This window comes from Microtus ochrogaster (assembly GCF_000317375.1).
Source record: "Microtus ochrogaster isolate Prairie Vole_2 chromosome 6 unlocalized genomic scaffold, MicOch1.0 chr6_random_2, whole genome shotgun sequence".
In the NCBI taxonomy this organism is placed as follows: Eukaryota; Metazoa; Chordata; class Mammalia; order Rodentia; family Cricetidae; genus Microtus; species Microtus ochrogaster.
The window spans coordinates 5,802,795-5,824,735 of record NW_004949095.1 but is presented as its reverse complement, the minus strand read 5'-3'; the positions used below and the strand labels follow the sequence as shown (position 1 = coordinate 5,824,735).

Sequence of the window (21,941 nt, the reverse complement as noted above, 5' to 3'; positions counted from 1 at the left end):
GGTCATGCTATCTTTTCGCTAACCTACTGTACGGTCATGCTATCTTTTCTTGTTGCTTTAAGTTACACACCCTGTCATCTGTGCAGAGATAGTGTGCCGTGTTGATCATCAAATAGAACTCTCCCTGAGACTAAGGACAAGTTATTCAAATGGGTATTTACCACACATCCATTGGAACTCTTAAGTTACCACTTCAGTACCTCATCTGGCTCAAGACATTTGACTTGACAGAAATAAGTACTCCATTGTTACACATAAACCAAGATCCGAAGTCATAAGCTGCAAGTGGACTGGGGAGGTGGGGGGTTGGTGCTTGTTTTGCAATGCTGGGGGTTGAGCCCAGGGCCTCCCACTGAGCCTCATCATTGTTTCAGTTATATGAAAACTCCAGGTCAGTCACTTTAAACAGGAACACTTGAAATTTTATTTGAATCATTAATTTCAAACTACTTGTTAGAAACTTTCTCTTTAAAGATTTCTCATTAACAGGATTGGTTAGCAGTTGTTTCCTAGGTTGTTTAAACTATAAATGGGTTGTTTAAACCCAGTGTAGTGTTGCATCTCAGCAGGTTATCTCGGAAGGCAGTTTGTAATGTGTTGACCTTCATACCTCATACTGGTGTTCTTCCTGTATGGCACAGTTTGTTTAACATACGTTTGCAGTTAAAACATCTATACCTGTGCCAGGGTTAAAGCAGTAGCTCTTCAAACAATTTGAAATCAGTTAAAAAATGCAGCCCAGAAAGATTCAGACTTGAAGCACACACACACCAAGTGCTCCATACCAAGCTTAGGGTCCTAAGCGTGTAGCACATGTAGCAAATGTTGTTCCATGAGCCATCTCCCCAGTCTCTGAATCATTGTTTGAATTGTAACCACTATCTTCTCCCCTTATTTACTAGATTAAGTATCATGTATCTCATACTTTGGTTTTACTAAACAAAGAAATGCCATTGTTTCCAGGTTTATATTTCCTGTATCAAATATGATATGATTTGGGATAGATACGGACTCATACCATTCTTAGCATTTATTGGCTTTGACAGTTGATAGGAAAAACAAAAAATGCCTCTATGCACTCCTCAGTTTGTCTCTTCTAGTTTCTTTGATAAGAAATTTTCCTCATTCATTTTAAGTTTATAAGCCACATTGCTTTTAGGTGTCTTCATAGGGACATAATAAAATGAATTATTCATACAATTCTGTGTGTCATATTTAAACTGGAATCCAAGAAGAGCAAAGGGGGCTGTGGAACATTTTCAAGTTTCCATAAACAGTTGTTGTAATAGACGTGAGAATGAGTGCTGTATAGCTGTATAGTCTAGTGTATACTTATACCTGTGTTTCTAGAGTCAGTAGAAAAAATTGTAACTATGATGCATGTTTTAAAAAAGAATCCTATCTTTCCCTTTTTACGGATTAATATAGAAAGCTAGATTACAAACTAGTGTACTATTCTAGGTGTTAATGATTCTATGAATAAAAATATGTGTAATGTATACAATTTATAATGGAATCCAACAGGAACAGATTATACCATTCTCTCGGCCCGGTGACAAGAGTGCCACGAAATGGCTATCGAAGCCACACGAAGGCCAGCAGGTACAATTCCCCTGCATCAGGGGCCATAGAACTCCCTTCTGGTGTTGGTGGCTGGCTCATATGGGTGTTGTCTGACATTTTTTTTCTCTTCTTTCTCAAATAATTGGTTTTAAAACTAAACAAATTGCCCATGAAAACTTTCCAAGATTTATTCTAGTTTAAATTTGAACTATTCTTTCTAAGTCACAGGGCTAATTATTAAAATTTGCATCTTTATGTCACATTTCAAAATGCTATGAAATTGTTAGTCCTTTGACTGCACGCTGTCTAATGATGCTGGTTACGGCTGAGCTGTGTAAAATCAATTTGTTACTCTTAAGTTGCAATCAAAGCATTTCTTTTTCTAGTAAGTTTTTATTCTATTTGTCTTTTTTAAGTAAGTTGTTTATCCAGATAAACCATAGAGCCTAAATTTAGACAAGTCTGTTTCATTAAACAATTTTTTTTTAGCTGGGCCTCTGCATTGTATTAGCTGTAGAAGCACCTAAAGATGATCCATGCGGGGGTTGGGCTCATAACAGGAAATCACTCAGAAGAACAGAGCAGTTCTTGAGAAGCAAACCCTGTGTGCTTGGTGGTGTCTCCTCTTGTGTGTCCCCTCCTTTTAAACAGCTGGAGCATGAAAATTCCAGGTTGTCACTTTGAAGACACCTAAATAATTATAAAGAGACTAAACATCTTGCATTCTTTGCTGTGTTCAGAGTTCTACATCTCATAACACATCACCAGAGATTGGCATTTTAATCATTCTTTTTTAAATATAGACTCTAAAATAAACTGAGGAACTATATTACAATGATTACTAAAACATATGAAATGGGAATCCTGAGCGTGGGGTTTTTTGTTTAGAGATCATAGGCACGGGTAGCTTTGGAGTGTCACTAACACTTACTACAGAAAGCCAGTTTCTAAAAGCATGTTGTTGACACTGTTACTTTTATTTATATACTTTAAAATTAAGTGTGAGTTTTCTGGGGTTGTTTTTGTAGGGTTTTTTGTTTGTTTTGTTTTGTTTTGAGCTTGTTAGTTGCATTTTCTGTTTTATATACTTCTAACAAAATCCTTGTCTCTCTTGCCAGCAGTCAGAGTTTCTGATGCGTTACCACAGTGATGTACTGTAGCATGTTAAGAAGGGGAAAAAAAAGCCTTAACTTTTTTAACTAATCTTGGTTCAAATGAATTCCTCCTCTCTTTCTAAGTTGTATCTGTTGAAATATGTAATCGAATGTGTTTTTAATCATCTGACTTTAATAACTTCCTCATTAGCTTTATGACAACTTATAAATCTCAAATCAGTAAGTCTTTAAAATCCTCAGTGTCTTACCAGCTCTCAATAAAGTATCAAAGTTTTAAAGTTAAGAATATTGGGGTTTCATTTACCGACCCTCTTAATGACTGCTTCAGACATGTGCTTAGCCGCTTTCTGCTTGGTCTTGTTGTTACAGTTCTGCGGAGTCGGAAGACTTGGCGGTGCACTTGTACCCAGGAGCTGTTACTATTCAAGGTGTCCTCAGGAGAAAAACTTTGTTAAAAGAAGGCAAAAAACCCACAGTAAGATTCCTCTTATTCTAATGTAGGTCTGGAGATATGCTAATGGCCCGAGAAGCATGAAAATTGGAAAAGAAATAGATCCGTAGTAGAGTTGTAGTCACTAAAAACACACTGTCCTCATTAGGTTTGGTTTTGGTTTCTCCTGGACAAGGAGCACTTCACTCTGAATCAAGAAGGTGAGCACACAGAGACAGGAACTGCACTTGGTTTCCCTCGTGGGGTATTCCCCAGAGAAGACTGCTTGGACATGGGTCTATCAGCTTTATTAGGTGACCACACTGGGTGTTTGGGATCCCAGGCCTTTATCAGAGTGCATTTTGAAGCACAAAAGCCATGTCCTAAGTTGACAAACTTCATTTAACAAGAGTAGTTAGCCAGATGTGAGACTACAGAAGCCAGAGAGCAAGGTTAGTGCTTGTAGAGACTTTCCCGGAACTATGGAGTTTGCTGGGTTAGGCCTTTGTTTTGGTTTGGGTAGGTGGTGCTGTCTGTGTGCTGAGTTTTACAGCCTGAATGGCACTTCCATCAGAGCTGGTTGTGCTGAGGTCAGAGGCCTAATAAGGTCTGGGGCCTCATTGCAGCTTTTATTCTAACTCGGGTGGTTACTGTAGTTTTCCCCATTGACTTGGGCAATCTTATTTAGTCTAAAAATTATTTGTGCACAGGAAGTGAAGAATGAAGGGAAAGGAGTCACTGCTCCAGGTCATCAGATTCCCTTACCCTGTTGATTAAAGTATTGGAGCTATTAAGTAGATTGCAGCTAAATCACATTTTAAATGTGCTTAATCAGATAGTCCTGAACTTCGGTTTCTAAGGCAATTCTTACCCAAAATTATTTTTTAATGGGCCCTGAAAATACATTAAGAATAACAATAATAAGCTGGGTATGGTGGCATACACCTTTAATCCCATTATTCAGGGAGTAGAGTTTACATAATAAGTTCCAGGCCAAACTAAGTCTACACAGTGAGACCTTGTCTCAAAAAAAAGAAAGAAAAAGTATATCATAATTTATTTAGAAAAATTGAAAGTAGAGTAATTCGTAAGAACTAGAATAATTTTGTTCCATCAGTTTATTTGAACTTTGTAATGTATTTTTCCATGTAAACAGAATCCCAGTACTACATGTCCTCCAAATATCCCTGCCAGAAACAAGAAACTAACAGGACAGAACTTGTAGTATATAGCAAAAAAAGTTTGGTTTTTCTCACAGCATAATAGTTTGATTACTAAGAAAAGTTTTTTCTTTTCTCAAATTACAGTACAGTTTAATTTAAAATATATATTTACTAGGCAGTGGTGACACGTGCCTTTGATCCCAGCACCATGGAGGCAGAGGTAGGCGGACCTCTTGAGTTTGAGGCCAGCCTGATATATACAGTACAAGTTCCAGTCTGGGTTACATAGTGAAACCCTGTCTTAAAAGAACATTAAAAAAAAATAAGAATAATAAAATGTATACTTTGACATATATCTACACTTACAGCTTTTGAAAATCTAAGGGATTCTGAAAATGTGAAAGTGGTCCATTTATGTCATCTTACTTTGCTTTTTACATCACATTAAACCAAAGGTACACACATTCAGAAAGCTAGCTCTCGAGTGACCTTAGAGTCACATGTGGGCTGTTGTCTGCTGGGTGCTAGAATCTAGCAGTAAGCATGCAAAACTAAGTGCCTGCCTTGTGGAGAGTGTGCTCCCCTGAAGAAAGCAGAGAGGTTAGCATACAGATGGGCTTCCAAAGGCAGACTGCATTGCTAGCACCGTGAGGAAGTGTCCCCAGAAAGAGATGTGTACAGCATCACAGCCCTGAGTTAGTGATCTTTCTGCCTCAGCACCCTGAGTTATGGGTGTGCTGCTATCCATGCCCACTCCTTCCTTTGTTGTTTTGGGGTTTTGTTATTGTTGTTTATTTTTCAAGACAGGGTTTCTCTGTGTAGACCTGGCTGTCCTGGAACTTCCTCAGTAACCAGTCTGGCCTCTAACTCAGAGATTCGTCTACCTCTGCTTCCTGAGTGCTGGACTTTGAGGTGTGAGCACACATGTACTGGGTCACCCTGTGTCAGCACTGCTAAGGGATGGTGTGATTGAGCAGAAACCTTAATAACAGCTGCTAACCCTGGAAGCCACAAGAATGAGGTTGACTAGAAAACAGGAAAAACAAATGCAGGGGCAAGAGTGAGAAACCTTGCTGTGAAAAGAGCAAAAGAGCTGGATGATGTCCGGAGGGCAAAGGGGGACTCTAAGGAGGGAAAACTCCAGGCTCACTGTGTAATTAGGTGGAAGAGGGAGGAAATTGAGATGCAGTGGAGAGAAGAATCACTACAAACACAAATTAAGAAAGAGGAACTGGATTTCCAGAGCATAAAGAGTTGAGTTTATAGCTGAGTGGTGGTGGTTCATGTCTTTAGTCCCAGCCTGGCCTACAGAGTAAGTTCTAGGACATCCAGGGCTACACAGAAATCCTGTCTCCAAAAAAAAAAAAAAAAAAGGAGTTGAGTTTGTCTTTGATAGCTTCAGGGTTAACAGAACTTTGATAGCAAGAAAGAAGGCTGATTTTTGTGAGTCTATAAACAGGCAGTTATGGAATGTGTGCTGAAAATACAAGTTTTTATTTTTTAATCCAGATTTAATCTATTTAAACAGAAATTATGTAATGACATCATGGGAGTTAGTATAATAGAACTTTGAGGAGTGGGTATGAAGTAGTTGCCTATACAAGTTCCCGGATAGCCAAGACTACACTGAGAAACCCTGTCTCAAAAGAAAAGAAAAGGAGAAAAGAGAAAGAAAAAGAGAGGGAAAATAGAGAAAGAGTACAGTGACTTGATGGAGTAAAATAATATTTAAAAGTGCTATGAGATTGGTAAACACAATCTTACCTGTTGGCAAAGCTGTGTTCCCTCCCATGATACTCTGCTGCTAAGTAATCAGATACAAAGAAAAAAGCTGCTTCTGCCGTTCCCCCTTATCTCACTAAACCATGAGCTCAGTGGCTAAACTGGGTGGCCAGCAATCTACCTGTCTCCCACCCACAGATGTTTGCAACTGAACACAGCCTTTCCATGTGCTGGGGATCTGAACTCGGGTCCTCATGCTTGCATACAGCAAGCAAGCACTTTATTGGCAGAGCCATCTCTTGAGCACCCAAAAGTTAGGATTCTTGATGAGATGTGGAATTACTTGACTTCTGAAGTGTCTTCACTGAAAGTGACAGTGATATCCGAGATACAGATTTAGAGATGCTGTAACCTGTCTCTAATAACTGAAGTGAAGAATAGAATAGTGTCACTAAGAATGTCAAGTCAGAGCCTTTCAGTGATGTTTTCAAGTTTATCTTTTTCAGGTAGCGTCTTGGACAAAGTACTGGGCAGCCCTGTGTGGAACACAGCTTTTTTACTATGCTGCCAAATCTCTGAAGGCCACAGAAAGAAAACATGTAAGTATTCCTCCTCAAAACCATTAGCTTTGTTTCACTTCTTCCTGGATGTACAGAGAATACCCCTAATAGGATACAAGATAACGTTTCTCATCCAGCTGCTGTCATGCTTACTCCTAAATGCATGTTATAGTTGGAAATGTGTTTAAACAGCCATTTGATGGAGGGAGGTCATTGGTTAATTAAATAAAGAAGCTGCTTGCCCTGATAGGTTAAAACATAGGTGGGAGGAATAAACAGAACAGAATGCTGGGAGGAAGAGGAAGTGAGCTCAGACTCGACAGCTCTCCTCTCGGGGGCAGACGCCTCAGAGAGACGCCATGCTCCCAGCTCCTGGGCGGATGCGGGGATAGCTCTGCTCTCTGAGGCACACGCGATGAAGCTCCAACCCAGGATGGACGTAGGCTAGAATCTTCCCGGTAAGACTGGTGCTCACAGATTATTAGAGATGGGTTGATCGGGATATCAGAATTAGCCAGTAAGGGCTAGAGCTAAAGGGCCAAACAGTGTTTAAAAGAATACAGTGTCCGTGTAATTATTTCGGGTAAAGCTAGCTGGGTGGTGGGACACAGCCCGCCGCTCTTATTACAACAGCCATTCCAAGGAATGCCTTGGAATCACATTTGTGTTTACAAGTTTTTCCATTGCAAATGTGAAAATAGCACATTGCAAATATCTGTTTTGGGATTAGACCTGTCTCAACCCGCATTGGGTCAGACCATGGCTAAAAACCCCTGCCTTATAGCCTCAGTTCCTACTATTTAAATGTGAACATGAAAACAATACCTAAAATTCTGTCTCATATCTGGGCATGATGACACACACCTTTAGTCCTAGCACTCAGAGGCAGAGAAGTTAGGATCTCTGATTTCAAGGCCACACCATGAGTTCCAGGACTACATAGAGAAGACCCTGTTCCAAAAAGAACAACAAAAACCCTATCTCGGACTCCAATGCGGCATCTCTCCCAGCAGTGAAGAGGCACCTGTGGGCACAGTAGTCACAGCAGCAGCTTCCATACCCCCATGTTTCCTTAAAAGCCTCTGGATGCTCTTTTCTCTGTATGCAGCCTTTTTAATTACGGAATGTTTACTTTTTAATTAGTATACCAAGTCTTAGATTTTATTATGGTATTTCACACATAGGTTTTGTCTTGTTGATCTTCCTTCCCCCATCTTTTCCCACTGCCCCCAGCCTATACCCCCTTTCTTCCACCAGAAGTCTCTTCTCCCACTTCATGCCACATGTTCTGTGCCGCTCCCCCAACAACTCTCTCTTCTTCTGGTCCCCTTCTCGGCTTCATGGCCTAAGCAGGCCCACATCTACACACATACATAAACATAAAGCTAGGATCTGTAGGATCTGCACACAAATGTGGGTTATCTCACACATTTTTTTTGGACCCGTCCATTTCATGCAGTTTTCACTTTTTCTTTGTGACTGGATAAATTCTATTGTCTATATAGCATATTTTTACTATCCATTCACCTGCTGATAGACATGTAGGTTGGTTTTATTTGCTTAGTATTGTGGATAGAGCAGCAATAAACATGGAAGTGCAAGTATCTGGTGTGATAGAATGTATATAAGTGCATGCCCAGAAATGAAATAACATAAAACCTGGGTTTATGGGTCATAAAACCTCTGGTCTTATTTCCATTATGCCTGCACTCCCACCCACAGTAACCAAGGCTTCCTCCTTCCCCACATTCTTACCTACATTTGTTATCTTGATCTAGACTAAGTGAAGTAGAATCTCAATGTAGTTTTAATTTGCATTTCCCTGGTGGCTAAGGATATTAAACACATTTCAAAATATTTACTGGCCATTTGTGTTTTATGCTTTGATAACTGTCTAGTCCTCTCAATAGTTCATTTATTACTTGGCAGTTTGGTTCATGTTATGTTTAATTTTTATTTGCAAATTTCATACATGAGTACACTGTGTATGAATCATTTCTGCCCTCGACTCCTCTTGTGTCTCTCCTCTTGAATTCATGACATTATTTCTTGTGTGTGTGTGTGTGTGTGTGTGTGTGTGTGTGTGTGTATACACAAAGATATGCAGCCTACTGAACCCAATTAGTGTTGCCCTTGTTTGCATGTATTTAGAGATGTCCACAAAGATTACAATGAATCAAAGGCCAGCTTGGGCTACAGTGTGAGACCTAATCTCAAAAATGAGGGAGGAGAGAAGAAATATACTTGGCAACCATATGCCATACATATACCTGAATTGGAGTTATTATTTGTTGGTCCATGAAGAATAAACTTGGGAAGAAAGAAGAGGTATTATTTTGTTATGTCTCTGTTTTTTGAATGTTTAAAAATGAAAGCATACTGATTATGTAAAGTTTTACTTAAAGTATATTTATTGCAAAAAAAACTACAGCTATGTTTAAATCTATCACTACATAGTAATGATTGAACAATGTGTTTTATTAGTTAAAATTTTAAAAACCAAACCTGCACTTGGGAGAAAACTGTGTTATTTATAAAGAATAAAACAGAAAAATAGAACAGGGAAATTAATGGAAGGTAAAATGTACTAACAGGCTTTATTAAATGATTATTCATTAGAGAGAAATGTAAAGATGGATGATATTGCATTAGCTCTGATATAAGATTACATGTGGTCAGAAAGTGTGTATGTATGTGCAAGCGTGTGTGCTTGCCTGGTGCTGGGGGGCTGTCAGTATTCCTTTAATATACTGTAATTTCTCATCTAAGAAAAACTTCTCCAGTTACCTTTGAATAAGTGCACAAAGATATCGGTAGAAGGATATTCCTATAATGGTTATAATAACAGAACTCTTAAAATACACAAAATAATTATCAGTAAGGAAATAGTTCTTAGTCGTTTAAAACCACAATCACAGCATAAATATACCCAGTTAGCGTGAAACTTCCATGCATGGAAGAGGTCAGCAAAGGGGCATAACTTCCCAAACGTGACTCTTGTGCCCTTGTGGGGTGTCTGTATTTATATCTCATCCGCCTTTGCTCTGGGCTGTATGTCGCTTGCTAATGCAGCAGAGGTTAGGAGGAGCACCTTAGAAAGTTGCACTGTCTGTTCTGAAGTGAGTTCTGCACTGTCGGGTGTGCCATCCTAACCTGGTTTCCTTTATATTTTTGTGCCTCTCCCATCACTGTTGTACTGTGGTCATTCCTTCCGTTACTTTAACTGTGAAAGACATGTAGTAAACGAGCATGTTTAAGCCTCTAGCGCAAGGCATAGCACATCACCAGAGCTGTCGTTGCTGTGAGGGAGCCATTCTCCGGTGGGCGTCATCTTACGTGTCATTTTTGTCACGGCCTTGTTTTCCTTCAGAGTTTTACCATACATGTTTCCTTACATAAACGGCAGTTTAACTTTTTAACTGTACTTGTGTTTACATTCTCTTTTCCTTTTTCTCACTGTGTATCTATCCTCTCTGGACTGGAGCTTTCTCAGTAAACCAGGCTGGCCTTGAACTCAGAGGTCTTCCTCCCCTGCCTCTCCTGGGATTAAAGGTGTGTGCGACCACACCTAACTGCTTGTGTGTTTGTTTGTGAGACTGAGTTTCTCTGCTTTGTACTGTTGAGGTCATTGTTGATATCTGTGGTTGTCACTTACTGCTTTTCATAGCCAAACAGTCTTCTATTTTATGAGTTTATCATAATTTAGTCATCATTCTCTTGGTGAGTATTTGATAGGTTGTTTCTTCCCTATTTCTGTGGTGGTGTTGGACTCTAGCGTCCAAACACCGAGAAGGAGTCGCCCCCAGAGACCATCTCTCACACCACAGCCGATGCAAAAGCATGAGGATTTTATTAATTCTGTCATGACAGGGTCCCCCAGCATTCGGGAAGCCAAGGGACCCCTAATAGCGGGTACAGTCTATTTTTAAAGGGGCCACAGAAGCAAGGGGGGTTGTTCTTTGACTATTCTGATTGGCTTATTCGAAAGGGCTATTACCAATAATTGACTGGAGAGCTGTTGCCAGATCAGATGAGGTAAGAGGTCATTTTGACCCCGTTTCCCAGAGGACCGAACCAAAGCATACGTATATGGGTAATTGTTCAGGAACTGAGTACGTGCGAGTGTAGCTGTTAGGTCCTTGGTTCCCAGGGGAGGAGGGCAAGCACTATGGCACAGAGGCTGAGAGGATTCAGAATTGTCAAAAATGGCTTCAGGATTGTCTTAAAGTCTTACAGTGGATGTTCTTGTGCACAGATTCTCTGGGTTATGTCTTGAGGAGTGTAAATATTAAGCTTTTCCAGAAAAGGGAAATTAGGTTTCCTGTCACCAGAAATAATGGGGCTCCCGGTGGTCAGTGTGTGGAGCACAGCTTTATTTTGTCTGCCATTGGTTACTTAGTGAGTTTCACCCTTCCTGTGTTTTTTCTTCACAAAATGGCTGAGGTTCTGTTGCTTATTCTTATTTTAGTTATTTGGTTAATAAAGTTTTGCATTTAACCAAGCCACACTGGCAATCACATGGTGGAAGTGACTTGTACTCTGTGCTGTGACTTCTGGCAACTTTTTACACACTGCTAGATTTGAGTTGTAGTATTTTTAGCACTCCTTATTCCTTTTAGTGAGACTAATCTTACTTTCTGCCCTTTCCCCCACAGAAAAGAGTGGTTACCTATGAAAGTAACCAACATGCTAAAAATACCTCCCTTTTTTTAATTTTTGTAATTTTTCTTGGTTTTGCAAATACAAGTAAGAATTGTTGAATAGCCTCGCTCGCATATGAAATCATCAGGCTGAGGAAGCACATGTGTTAGGATGCAGCCGTGGCTCCTAAGTCAACAGTTTTCAGCCTGTGGGTCAGGAGACCATGGGAAAACACAGGTGCTTACATTGCAACTCATAGCAATAGCAAAATTAGTTATGAAGTAGCAACAAAGTAACTGTATGTTTGGGGTCACCACACGTGAGGAACTATATTGAAGGGTCACAGCCTTAGAGAGGTTGAGAACCAGCCGGGCGGTGGTGGCGCACGCCTTTAATCCCAGCACTCGGGAGGCAGAGGCAGGAGGATCTCTGTGAGTTCGAGGCCAGCCTGGTCTACAAGAGCTAGTTCCAGGACAGTAACCAAAAGCTACGGAGAAACCCTGACTCGAAAATCAAAAAAGAAAGAAAAGAAAGGTTGAGAACCAATTCTCTAGGTGGAAACACTGACCAGGAGAAGCAGCAGATCGACAAGCACACGCTTTTCAGAAATGTACGGTGGGACAGTGTCTGTGATGAAGCGTGGCACTTGGGCATGCCTGTGTAAAGAGGGCATGCCAAGCTGACCTGGGTCAGCATTAGGTCATACAGCTTACCTCTCCTAAGGACAGACTGACACTTTCCTTTCAGTGAGAACTGGCCGTAGAAGTCACTGGTTGTCACCATTTGTTTTCTCTGATTATCTTACATTCCTAGTTCAAATCAACGTCAAATAAGAATGTGTCTGTGGTGGGGTGGATGGTAATGATGGCTGACGATCCAGAGCACCCAGACCTCTTCCTGCTGACTGACTCCGAGAAAGGTGAGCTGCTAGCCAGACGGGGATCAGAGGTGCTGCAGACACTCACTCCTGAGCCCTGATTCTGAGTCTGCTGCATCACCAACACGGATGGAGGGTGGAGGAACTGCGTCTTTTGATAGTACTTTTATTCCATTTTTCTGTTCTAAGCTTAGATTAAAAGCCCAAGTAATCCAACTCATGGAGTCTATACTCTGACTTTGAACAAAGGCTCACTATATGTAACATAGGCAGTACCTCCTAGAGTGAGCGCACAGTAAGGGTGGCGTGATAGCATTTGCAGACTATCTAGAGAAACCACACAGCTTCTTTAATGAACAATTGGGGAACCACAATCCCTTCACTGTGCGTACGGTAGAAAGGTGATTTTCAGATCCTGTGAGCATATGGCATAAAGAACTGTACATTGGGAAATGAGGCTGCAGATGAAGAGAGTTCTGAAGCTGAGCACTGGGGTCTGTTTCACTCAGTTGTCTTGTCTGGCTGGAATGTTAGGTTGTATTGTCTTTAGATTTATTGTTTTCTACTTGCTTTTGGTAATTTTAGGAAATTCATACAAGTTTCAAGCCGGCAGCAGGATGAATGCGATGCTGTGGTTTAAACACTTGAGTGCAGCCTGCCAGAGCAACAGACAGCAGGTGAGTAGTCCTCCTCCTCCTCAGACTCTGTAACTTCTGCATTTTTATTTACGTATGTTAGAGAAAGACATTCAGAGTATAATAAATAGCCAAGGCTGGCCTGGAACTCACTAGTTAGCTCAGGCTGACCTCAAACTTGTGGCTCTCCTGCCTCAGCACTAGTGTTCTGGGGTTTATGTATGCACTACCATACCTAGTTGGATAATTTTCTCATAATTTTTGTTGTTTATAGAAATCAGTGAGGTGTGAAGTCCATATTTTAGAAAGATAATAAGTAAAGAAACTGTGCAATACAGAGTGAAAGGAAGAGAGACTGGTAGGGAAAGGCACCATATGTAACCAAGCTTTCCCAGAGACAATGATGCTCACCTGAGTGGTGGGAAGATGGAGAGTGGAGGGCCAATTCAGGCAACAGCCAGCGTGCAGATAAAGCTCGAAGTTTTTAAAATATGCAGGACATGGCCAATGTTTGGGAAAATGACAGATCAGAAGGGTGAAATCCAGGTGATACTTGGACAGAGCTCTGATTTATCTTTGGTAACAACTTAAAGTGAGTTCCCATGGTTGCAGTGAAGCCATGGTGACCCAGTGGAAAGCCTGTCTCCGTACAGGGTGGCTGTCTGTTGTGCTGTGTTCTCTGGGCCCTCTTGCAGAGATGCCCTGACCCACAGGTTAGCAGACAGGAAACACAGCCACAGTCGTGAGTCACAAATTTAGACCTTGCCATTTATTTTTGTGCCATCACTGCCTATCAGCAGACAGTGTTGTGCACTATAAATTCTGAGGGCTTAAATTGTTTTGGATTTTACTCTTTTTATGTTACATCAGGCTATTGCAACTCTTCATAAATAAGAAAACTGGCTCTAATACACCAGTGACTTTACACATTCAACATGTGCAGGTGCTGGGCCTTGAACCCAGTTGCCATTTGCCTTTCCTTTGTAAGTGTTGTCGGGTGGGCTTGTTCTATATTATTATTTCAGTGATGTGTGGAAGGGAAAAATAATTGGTACAGCCTTTAGCAACTCCTTGAAGGACTTAAAAATACAAAGGTTTTTGCCCTTTAATATAAGTTAGTGTTTGGGGCAGAATGAAAGAAACAGTCTTTATTTTGCCTAAGATAAATAAAGAAGGCTTTCAGAGTTCTCTTCCATGCTATGCATTTTCTTTCCATATGGTCAGAGGTATTCTTACTTGTAAAGAATCCCAGATTCCAGCCAGCTGGCATTGCTGCACACATTAATCCCAGCACTGGGAAGCAGAGTCAGGAAGACCTCTGAGTTCCAGGCCAGCCTGGTCTACAAAGTGAGTTCTAGGACAGCCAGGGCTACCCACAGAGAAACCCTGTCTCAAAAAAACAAAAACAAACGTCTCAGGTTTCAAGATTAATCCAGGAGTATGCATAGCAACTAGCATAAAGAAAGGCGCACATCTTTTACTGTATTAGTAAACCTTCCTGCCGGGCGGTGGTGGCACACGCCTTTAATCCCAGCACTCGGGAGGCAGAGGCAGGTGGATCTCTGTGAGTTTGAGGCCAGCCTGTTCTACAAGAGCTAGTTCCAGAACAGGTTCTAAAGCTACAGAAGAAACAAAAAAACTTCCTAATATCACACAGATGTGCAAAAATGGTTTTGTTTTCTGCTTGTTTTATATTAAACAGAGAGTTAGCAAATTTATAATAGACCCTATGAAGTTTGAAAATTATTCAATGACCCTGACTCAAATGCAAAAGAGATCTTAAGACACATTTGGGTGATTTAGAAAATGAAGCTCACTTTTTTAAAATAAAGATTCCATAACACCAAACCTGGGATCTTAAGCACATGAGCCCTTGAGTTATAACTCAGTTATGATATTGTCTCAGAATTGGCTGAGGCTGGAGATATTGTGCAGTGGTTGAGGGTGCTTGCTGCGTCTGTGTGGCTTGAGTCCCATCACCCACATCTAGTTGCCAGCTACCTGTGTAACTCCAGCTCCAGAGGGAGCAGGTACAGAGAGAGTCTGTGGCCTGTGAGAGCAGCTGGAAGCTGTGCTGTCTGTGACTCCCTGTAGCCTTCAGGTAGAGAGCGCAGTTGGGTTTTGCAGGCCTGTGGTATACCCCGTTTAACTAGCACACGCAAGGCCCTGCCTGAGTTTCATCCCCAAGACCACGGTAAAAACTTTTTAATTCACACAAGATAAATTTTTTTTTTAAAGATTTATTTATTATATACAGTGTTTTCCCTACATATATGCTGCAGACCAGAAGAGGGCACCAGATCTCATTACAGATGGTTGTGAGCCACCATGTGGTTGCTGGGAATTGAACTCAGGACCTCTGGAAGAGCAGTCAGTGCTCTTAACCTCTGAGCCATCTCTCCAGCCCCCACACAAGATAAATTTGACTGAAGGTAAATTTGACTCTTCATATTTCTGGTATTTTTATAGAAAAGTCCTTCATATTTCCTATAGAGCTCTCAGTGTAGCTTTCTTTTTTTTTTTTTTTTTTTTTTTTTTTTTTTTTTTTTTTTTTTTTTTTGGTTTTTCGAGACAGGGTTTCTCTGTGGCTTTGGAGCCTGTCCTGGAACTCGCTCTGTAGACCAGGCTGGTCTCGAACTCACAGAGATCCGCCTGCCTCTGCCTCCCGAGTGCTGGGATTAAAGGCGTGCGCCACCATCGCCCGGCTTCAGTGTAGCTTTCTTAAATGTACATAGAGAAATTGATGGTAATGTGTGGCATCTGTTTGTTTGAGTAAACAGCCATTAGGCCCCTGAACGGCACGAAAACATCTGTATTCTTCCTCCTATTCAAGCCTGCCTACTTGAAAGAACATATTAACTTAACTCAATGATTTCCTAAACTGATTTGGCGTGCTGGACTCACTGTTATAAATCCCTGAAGCATTTCCTGTCAAATTCCTTTTAAAAGAAATTTAAACGATGTGATGACGTGTAGATGGAGGCAGCTCGTTCGTTTCCCGGCCTCCCGGACCCAAAATAATCACACAGAAACTGTATTAATTTCAACACTGCTTGGCCAATAGCTTAGGCTTCTTATTAAATAATTCTTACATCTTAATCTGTTCTTATTATTTTTGTATTTTACCACAAGGCTCATGTTTTACCAGTAAGGTTCTGGCAGGCAGGCATCTTTCTCCTTTGGCGGCTGCATGGTGTCTTTCTGACTCTGCCTTCTTTTCTCCTCTATCTCTGCTCGAATTCCCACCTTACTCTATTCTGTTCTGCCATAGGCCCAAGAAGTTCCTTTATTAACCAATGGTAATAAAACATATTCACAGCATACAGAGGGGAATCCCACATCAATGACTCGTTGCTTGCATTCCTAATACTAAAAAGTTCAAGACTGGCCTGTCTGTGTAGCACAATTAGTAAAAACCCAGAGACAGATATTGGGGTTCAACTTGAAGGTTAGAAAAGCAAAACAGGCAGCCACTGGCTATACGTCTACCTCAGTCCAAAGTAGCAATCATGCCTCCAGGAATCCTCAGAATGAGACTCTCTGAGAGCTGTCTCCTCCTGTCTTACATTCCTCTCTAGTGCTGGGATTAAAAGTGTGCCTCGCTGCCTGGTCTGTGAGGCTGACTTGGGCAGCTGTTTTACTCTCTGGTCTTCAGGCAAGTTTTATTTATTAGAATACAAATGAAATATCACTCCAGGCCTGGGCTACAAAGTTGAGACCTTGTGTTAAGAAAGATACACATAGGTCAGAGTGATTTGGGTTTGGACAGAATACCTGCTAAATTTTGTTTATTAGATCTTATATAAATTGTTGAAAACAGCTTATTTAACAAGAAATCCTACATTTTTCTATATAATAACACAATTTATATGTTTAATTTTGAGTTACGGAGCCCTCATTCCAGAGGGTACTGGTGAAGGGGAAAATCACTTTAGGACATGGTGACAAATGTAGTCAGTGACTAATAAACCAGCTTCTGAGCAGTCTGTTTGGAGTGGCAACAGTCAGTGTGGGCTGCTTGTGTTTTTAGGTTCCTACAAACTTGATGACTTTTGAGTAAAAGCTGGAGAAAGAGGAGGTGTACCGTTGTTCCTGCATGGAGCAAGGACCTGCTGCGAGCACCAGCCGCACCATACCGTGCCAGGAAGAGCCCCCAGGCTCCAGCCCAGCCTCTGGAGCTCAGAACCAAAAGCACTAATTTCAGGGAATGAAGTGAGATATTCCCAGAGAACAAATTGGAGTTGCAAAACAAACTGCCATGAACTACGCTTCTATCTCCGAACTGACCTGTGGAAACCACTGCCTTAACAGAGTGAGAGGAAAGCCAACACCAAACAGTGTGTGTGAATCTTCCGGTGGTGCTGGGCTTGGAATAAATTGTAGCTACTTTGCATTTCTTTTAACTTTGTACTAATTTTGGAGGGGAAACCATCTTTTTTTTAAATACACTTTAAAAAGGAAAACCCTTTCTAATGGGTTCCATCCAGAGCTGTTTTAGGTGCAGTGAGAAGGACCGGGGAGGAGCAGGCCGACAGCCCCACTGCAGGGTCTGCTCAGCCTCTGCTCCTGGCTTCCTCATTTCCCCACAGCAAGATGTGGGAGTTGGATGATGGCAGTGCAAGCTGTTGGGGGGTGTTTGGGATAGGGTGTGCTTTATTTGGGGTGAGGGGTGTGTTTAAACTCTACATTTCGGATTTGAGTGCTAGAAGAAGGTGACCTCCTGAAGGAGGTGCAGAGGCCAAGCGTTCCCACGCAGCAAGCTCCAGAAAACACCTTGTTTCTCTCTGCTTTACCTTCTGTTGAATTCACTGTTGGGCCACAAGTCTGCATAGAAAATGATAATCCCAAGCTGAGGTTTCTGTAGATTTTTCTCAAGTCACAGGTGTTGGTCATTGTGGTGAAGACCTGGTATGTACCAGGGTCTCACCCTTTGCAGTGTTTAAGGTGCATTATGCCAGACTTTTTATTGAATTTGTTTTTGTTCAGTATGAGGTTCAAGAGCGTACTTGTTTAAAAGATTCTTCATATGTATGTATGTATTTTATTGTGAGACAAAACAGTTTTAAGAAGAATAAAGGCAAAGTTTGCCGCTCTAGAAGTTAAAGATATAAAACATTTCTCTGTATGACTTCCCAAGATGTACCAGAGCATTTTTAGAAAGCTTACTGTCGGTCCCCAACCTGAAGCTATATTTTGTTATAACTGGCCAAGCAGTTTTGAGAGTGCTTTCCTAGGCGATAACGCATCTAATTTTTAAGATAAATGTTGGACTTGAGAGAGCCTCGAACTTTGACCAAGAACGGCCCTTGAATAGACTGCTGAGGGCTGAGCTCTTTGTGGTGGCTCCACATGAGAGGCCTTGACTTACACCTCCAAAGCAAATTGTTCTTTCTTTGAGTCACACGTAAAACTTCTCACATTTGTATACTTAAAGAATTGTATACTTTTTATCAGAAATATTTTATCATCAAGTCCACTGAGCTTAATTAGAAAATACTGTGTGTACAATAATTTAGCTAAATAATTAGCTAAAAAGGAGATCAGTTCAAGAGAAAGTGAAGAGCCTTTTCTGAGTGGTTTTAATTTAAATAATTCAAATGTGTTTGTCATGTGACAGAAATAGATTATTTGGTGTTTCATTGACAAGCAGGAGAAGGCACACACCACCTGTATGGAATGATTTTTTGTATAATGGTCTAAGCTTAACTCATGTTGGGTATACACAGACAAACATTACTGAGTAGCCAGCAGTATTATAATGTAGACTTTGCACATCTTACTTTGTTTTGCATATTTTTAGCAATATCTTAGTTTATCTTGCTCCTGAAATGTTTTAAATAGTGTACTGCGGTTTCTGAGATACTGTGAATAAGAACCCTGTGGCTTATTGCTACTTTATCAGAGTAAGCTAAGCCGTGACGTTGTAGGTAAATCGCATCTGTGGAGAAGGGCAGCTAGCAGAGGCCGGCCTCAGTTTTGCCAAAGAGAAAGCACAGAGGTGGAAGACGTGTTTGCTGCACCAGTTCTCGACACCTGCGGATGTGTAGGCAGAGAACCACGTTCAGATTTGATTAGCCAGTCTGTGTTAGCATTGTGGCCTCTGGCTGACTGAAGCTATTTTTGTACCTTAAAATTTGCTTTAAACATCAGCCGTTGTTTCTTAGGATGATTTTAGAAACTGAGAGATGAGTGACATAGAATAGCTTGAGTTTTTTGATCTATAATTCACAAAATGGTAGCAGATTATAATTGAAGCAAAGAAAACATTGCCAAACTATATTAAATGTTTGAGTACTTTATTTGTTGGAGAATGAATCCTATTACACAATCCTATTACACTCAGTTGTAAAGTGACTCACAGGCTCATTTTCATGAACATTAAAGCTCACTCGTTTCTCTCCTAGCCAGGGAGAGCTCTTTAGAAATTCAGTTAAAGCATATACTTCAGCTGGTGTATGAGCAGACGGAACAGGGTGTTCTAGACTTGGTGAGTGGTGTGTAGTGCTAGCCGTGTCTCATCTGACGACTTCTTTTTCTTACGTCCATGTTAGAGTGTACCTGAGAAATGACTGCACAATGCCCAGGCACTGTTTGCACTCCACCTGCTTATTTTCAAAATATCTTCGCTGTAGTGTCTATGCTGTAAGGGTCAAAAGAGAATTGATGAAATACATCTTTCTTTTTGGTTTTGTTCAGTGTGTATTTGTGTAAACAATTCAAAGGAGGACCCAGTTTGGGAGTATCTCTCTCCTCAGCATGTTTCCGTGGCGGTCACTTTTTCTGTATGAGCAGAACCACCTTCTTCATAGTCTGCTGCTCTTGGGCCTCAGTGTCAATAGTCAGGGTGATCACACCTGCAGAGTTGATGATGGGCTTTGTTTTCTCCGTGAGGTTTATAAAGAAGCCCAACAAGCAGTGTGGTTGGGAGGAATGGAGTCACGCTTAGACCCCTCAGTAGCTGAGATGGGTCCCTGTGAGTGCAGCTTTGTCAGCCTCTGGGGATTATCCAAAGCCTTTAGCAGAAAGGCTTTTCCCGAGGTTAGATCTGTTAATTACATACACTTAAAACTGTGAGGCACTGTATTGACTGGAAATGAGTACTAATAGACTTCATTCATTGGCTTCTTAAGAGAACATACCTTCTGTTGGTATCCTTCCTGTTTATGGAGGCACTTTCCTTTCTAACTGGGTTTTGAGCCATCCTGTTACCTTCTGCAAACGAGAGGTACCAGGGTGGCTTAATGGAAGATAAGCTTTAATTTAAAAATCCTCTGCCCCCAAGACTTTTAAAAGAATTGTATCCTTTTGAAAATGAAGCTGAGCTTGATTGTGCCGGAGCCCCAGCAGGAGTGTTGCGAGAAAAGGGAGCCCGTGGTGGGCGTGTCTGACTTTAGCCTCCTCTTAGGGCTCATTTTCTCTTCTTTTGTATTATTTCTTATTACCATCCTTCTTTTACAGCCAGGCAGGTGTTGCTTTTTTTCTAAGCCTTTTAGACACAAAAACATTGCTGTTAAGTAGCTTTGATGATAAATTACATGTGAACCTTTTCAAAATGATTTAAGTACCTTTTGGCTTTGCTTCCCTAAAAATGGCTTGTGTCTAAAGTGACTTGAGTTTGAGAGCTCTACTGAAGACATGCATAGACTCCCGCTTTGCAGCTCAGTGAAGGCAGTTGCCCTCTTGCCAGCCATAGTGTGGAGAACATTGGATCCGTGCCTTATCAATTTGGAAACCAGTTTTAGGGCATTGAAGACGGCTATAATCACCTGCCCTCTTAATCCTCTGGCTTAAGGGGTGTGCCATCCCTCTCTTCACCCACAGTTTCACAGCAGCCTGAAGATGACTGCACAGACATCTGGACACTGCAGACCTCCAATCGTAATTCTTTTGCAGATAAGCCCCCCCTCCCTGCTGCTGTCTTGTCTGGGTAGGTTAATCATAAATGCGCTCACATGAGCCTTTTGATGGCACTCTGAGTGCTGTCTCTGAAGAACTCCGTCTGAGTATGTTTGAATGTTGTTTTGAACTTAGGTTTAGTGACAAGAGCTGTTGGGGAAATCCCTAACAGTAAGATGCATGCAGGAGTTGTTTCGGTTTTACTAAAATACTTGGTGGCGATCCCTTCAGCCAGAAATGAAATGTATTTCAGTTTCCTTTTTAAGACAGAATGAACAAGCAGTCCCTTACCCTGCTGGTTATTGCTTACTTGAAAATACACAAGAAAGAGACAGTGCTATTAATAAATCAGGCAAGAGAAACCTAAGCTAAGTTTTTCAGCCAAAGCAAAGTTTGGAAGCATTTTGCTTAGGATGTTGGAAGGCCGGGAGATACTGTTGTCTGAGTAGAAATGCTGTTTTCAGAATCCTTAGAGAGTGGTAGACACAGACACACATGGTCTTTGGAGCCAGTGAAAGGGTTAGCAGGTCCTTAGTGGTTTTTTAGCAAAATTTAAAATCTGATTCCAGCCAATTGGTCTACAAACTATAGAGTTAAAGGAATTCATGGAGTGCTTGTGGGAAGGAGAGCAGAAAATGCCAAATATCAGCAGGATATTTCAAATTTTTATATCAAGTAACGAATGTCATGTCCCTGAAGATGTCACCTGGTAGAACTCACAGTACAGTTCCAGGAAGTATTGAGTTAGTGGCTGTGACTATGATAGCTGATGGGAGACCCAATCTGCAGCTTGATTGTAGATGTCCATTCTTTGACAGTCCACTGAAGGACCTGGAAGGAAGAGCTCAAACATCGGTAGGGATAAATATCCAAAACTAATATTAAAAAAAGAAAGAAAAATTCACAAGCCATTTTCATCCTTTGTTTCAGTTATCTTGAGGTACTTAATGATGAAGTGTTCACTTGCACTATGACCTCCTTGAGTGATGTGCAACTTGGTTCCTCTCTGGTTTTGTTTCCTTTTAATATGCAGAAGTGAGTGTGTGATCTTCAGTGCGTTTGCATAAGCTAACTTAAGATGAATTTAAGAACAATTTTCTGAAATATTTCTATTGAAATAAATGACTTAAAATTATAGATTGTGTGGTGTGATGTTTTGTTACTGTATTTGCATTTAAAATGCTGTCACCTTTGTTGGTTTGGTTTGGGTTTTTTTTAACTTTTCAGAAGAAATTAATAAGAACGGTTGCTACAGAGAGAAGTTCTGAATGACTATGCCCAGAATGAGAATGCTCTGGCATTCATTGTATATAGAGGGATCTTCTACTACCCCCCCTCC

General features: G+C 41.0%; 1 protein-coding gene across 4 annotated transcripts in view; it reads left to right on the top strand.

The window, feature by feature from the left end:
- The window catches only part of Ralgps2 (Ral GEF with PH domain and SH3 binding motif 2), a 157,264-nt gene extending 135,542 nt beyond the window's left edge, over positions 1 to 21,722 (top strand). For 3 of the 4 annotated variants that reach the window (XM_005363921.2, XM_026787585.1, XM_026787584.1), the window contains exons 15-20: positions 1,525 to 1,602; positions 3,048 to 3,153; positions 6,500 to 6,592; positions 12,008 to 12,113; positions 12,657 to 12,748; positions 16,737 to 21,722. In XM_005363921.2, the coding sequence (XP_005363978.1) occupies positions 1,525 to 1,602; positions 3,048 to 3,153; positions 6,500 to 6,592; positions 12,008 to 12,113; positions 12,657 to 12,748; positions 16,737 to 16,766 (505 nt within the window). In that variant the 3' untranslated portion in view covers positions 16,767 to 21,722. The remainder of the gene's footprint in view (positions 1 to 1,524; positions 1,603 to 3,047; positions 3,154 to 6,499; positions 6,593 to 12,007; positions 12,114 to 12,656; positions 12,749 to 16,736) is intronic. The other variant, XM_013352534.2, reaches the window with a different exon arrangement.
- The last annotated feature ends 219 nt before the right edge of the window (positions 21,723 to 21,941 follow it).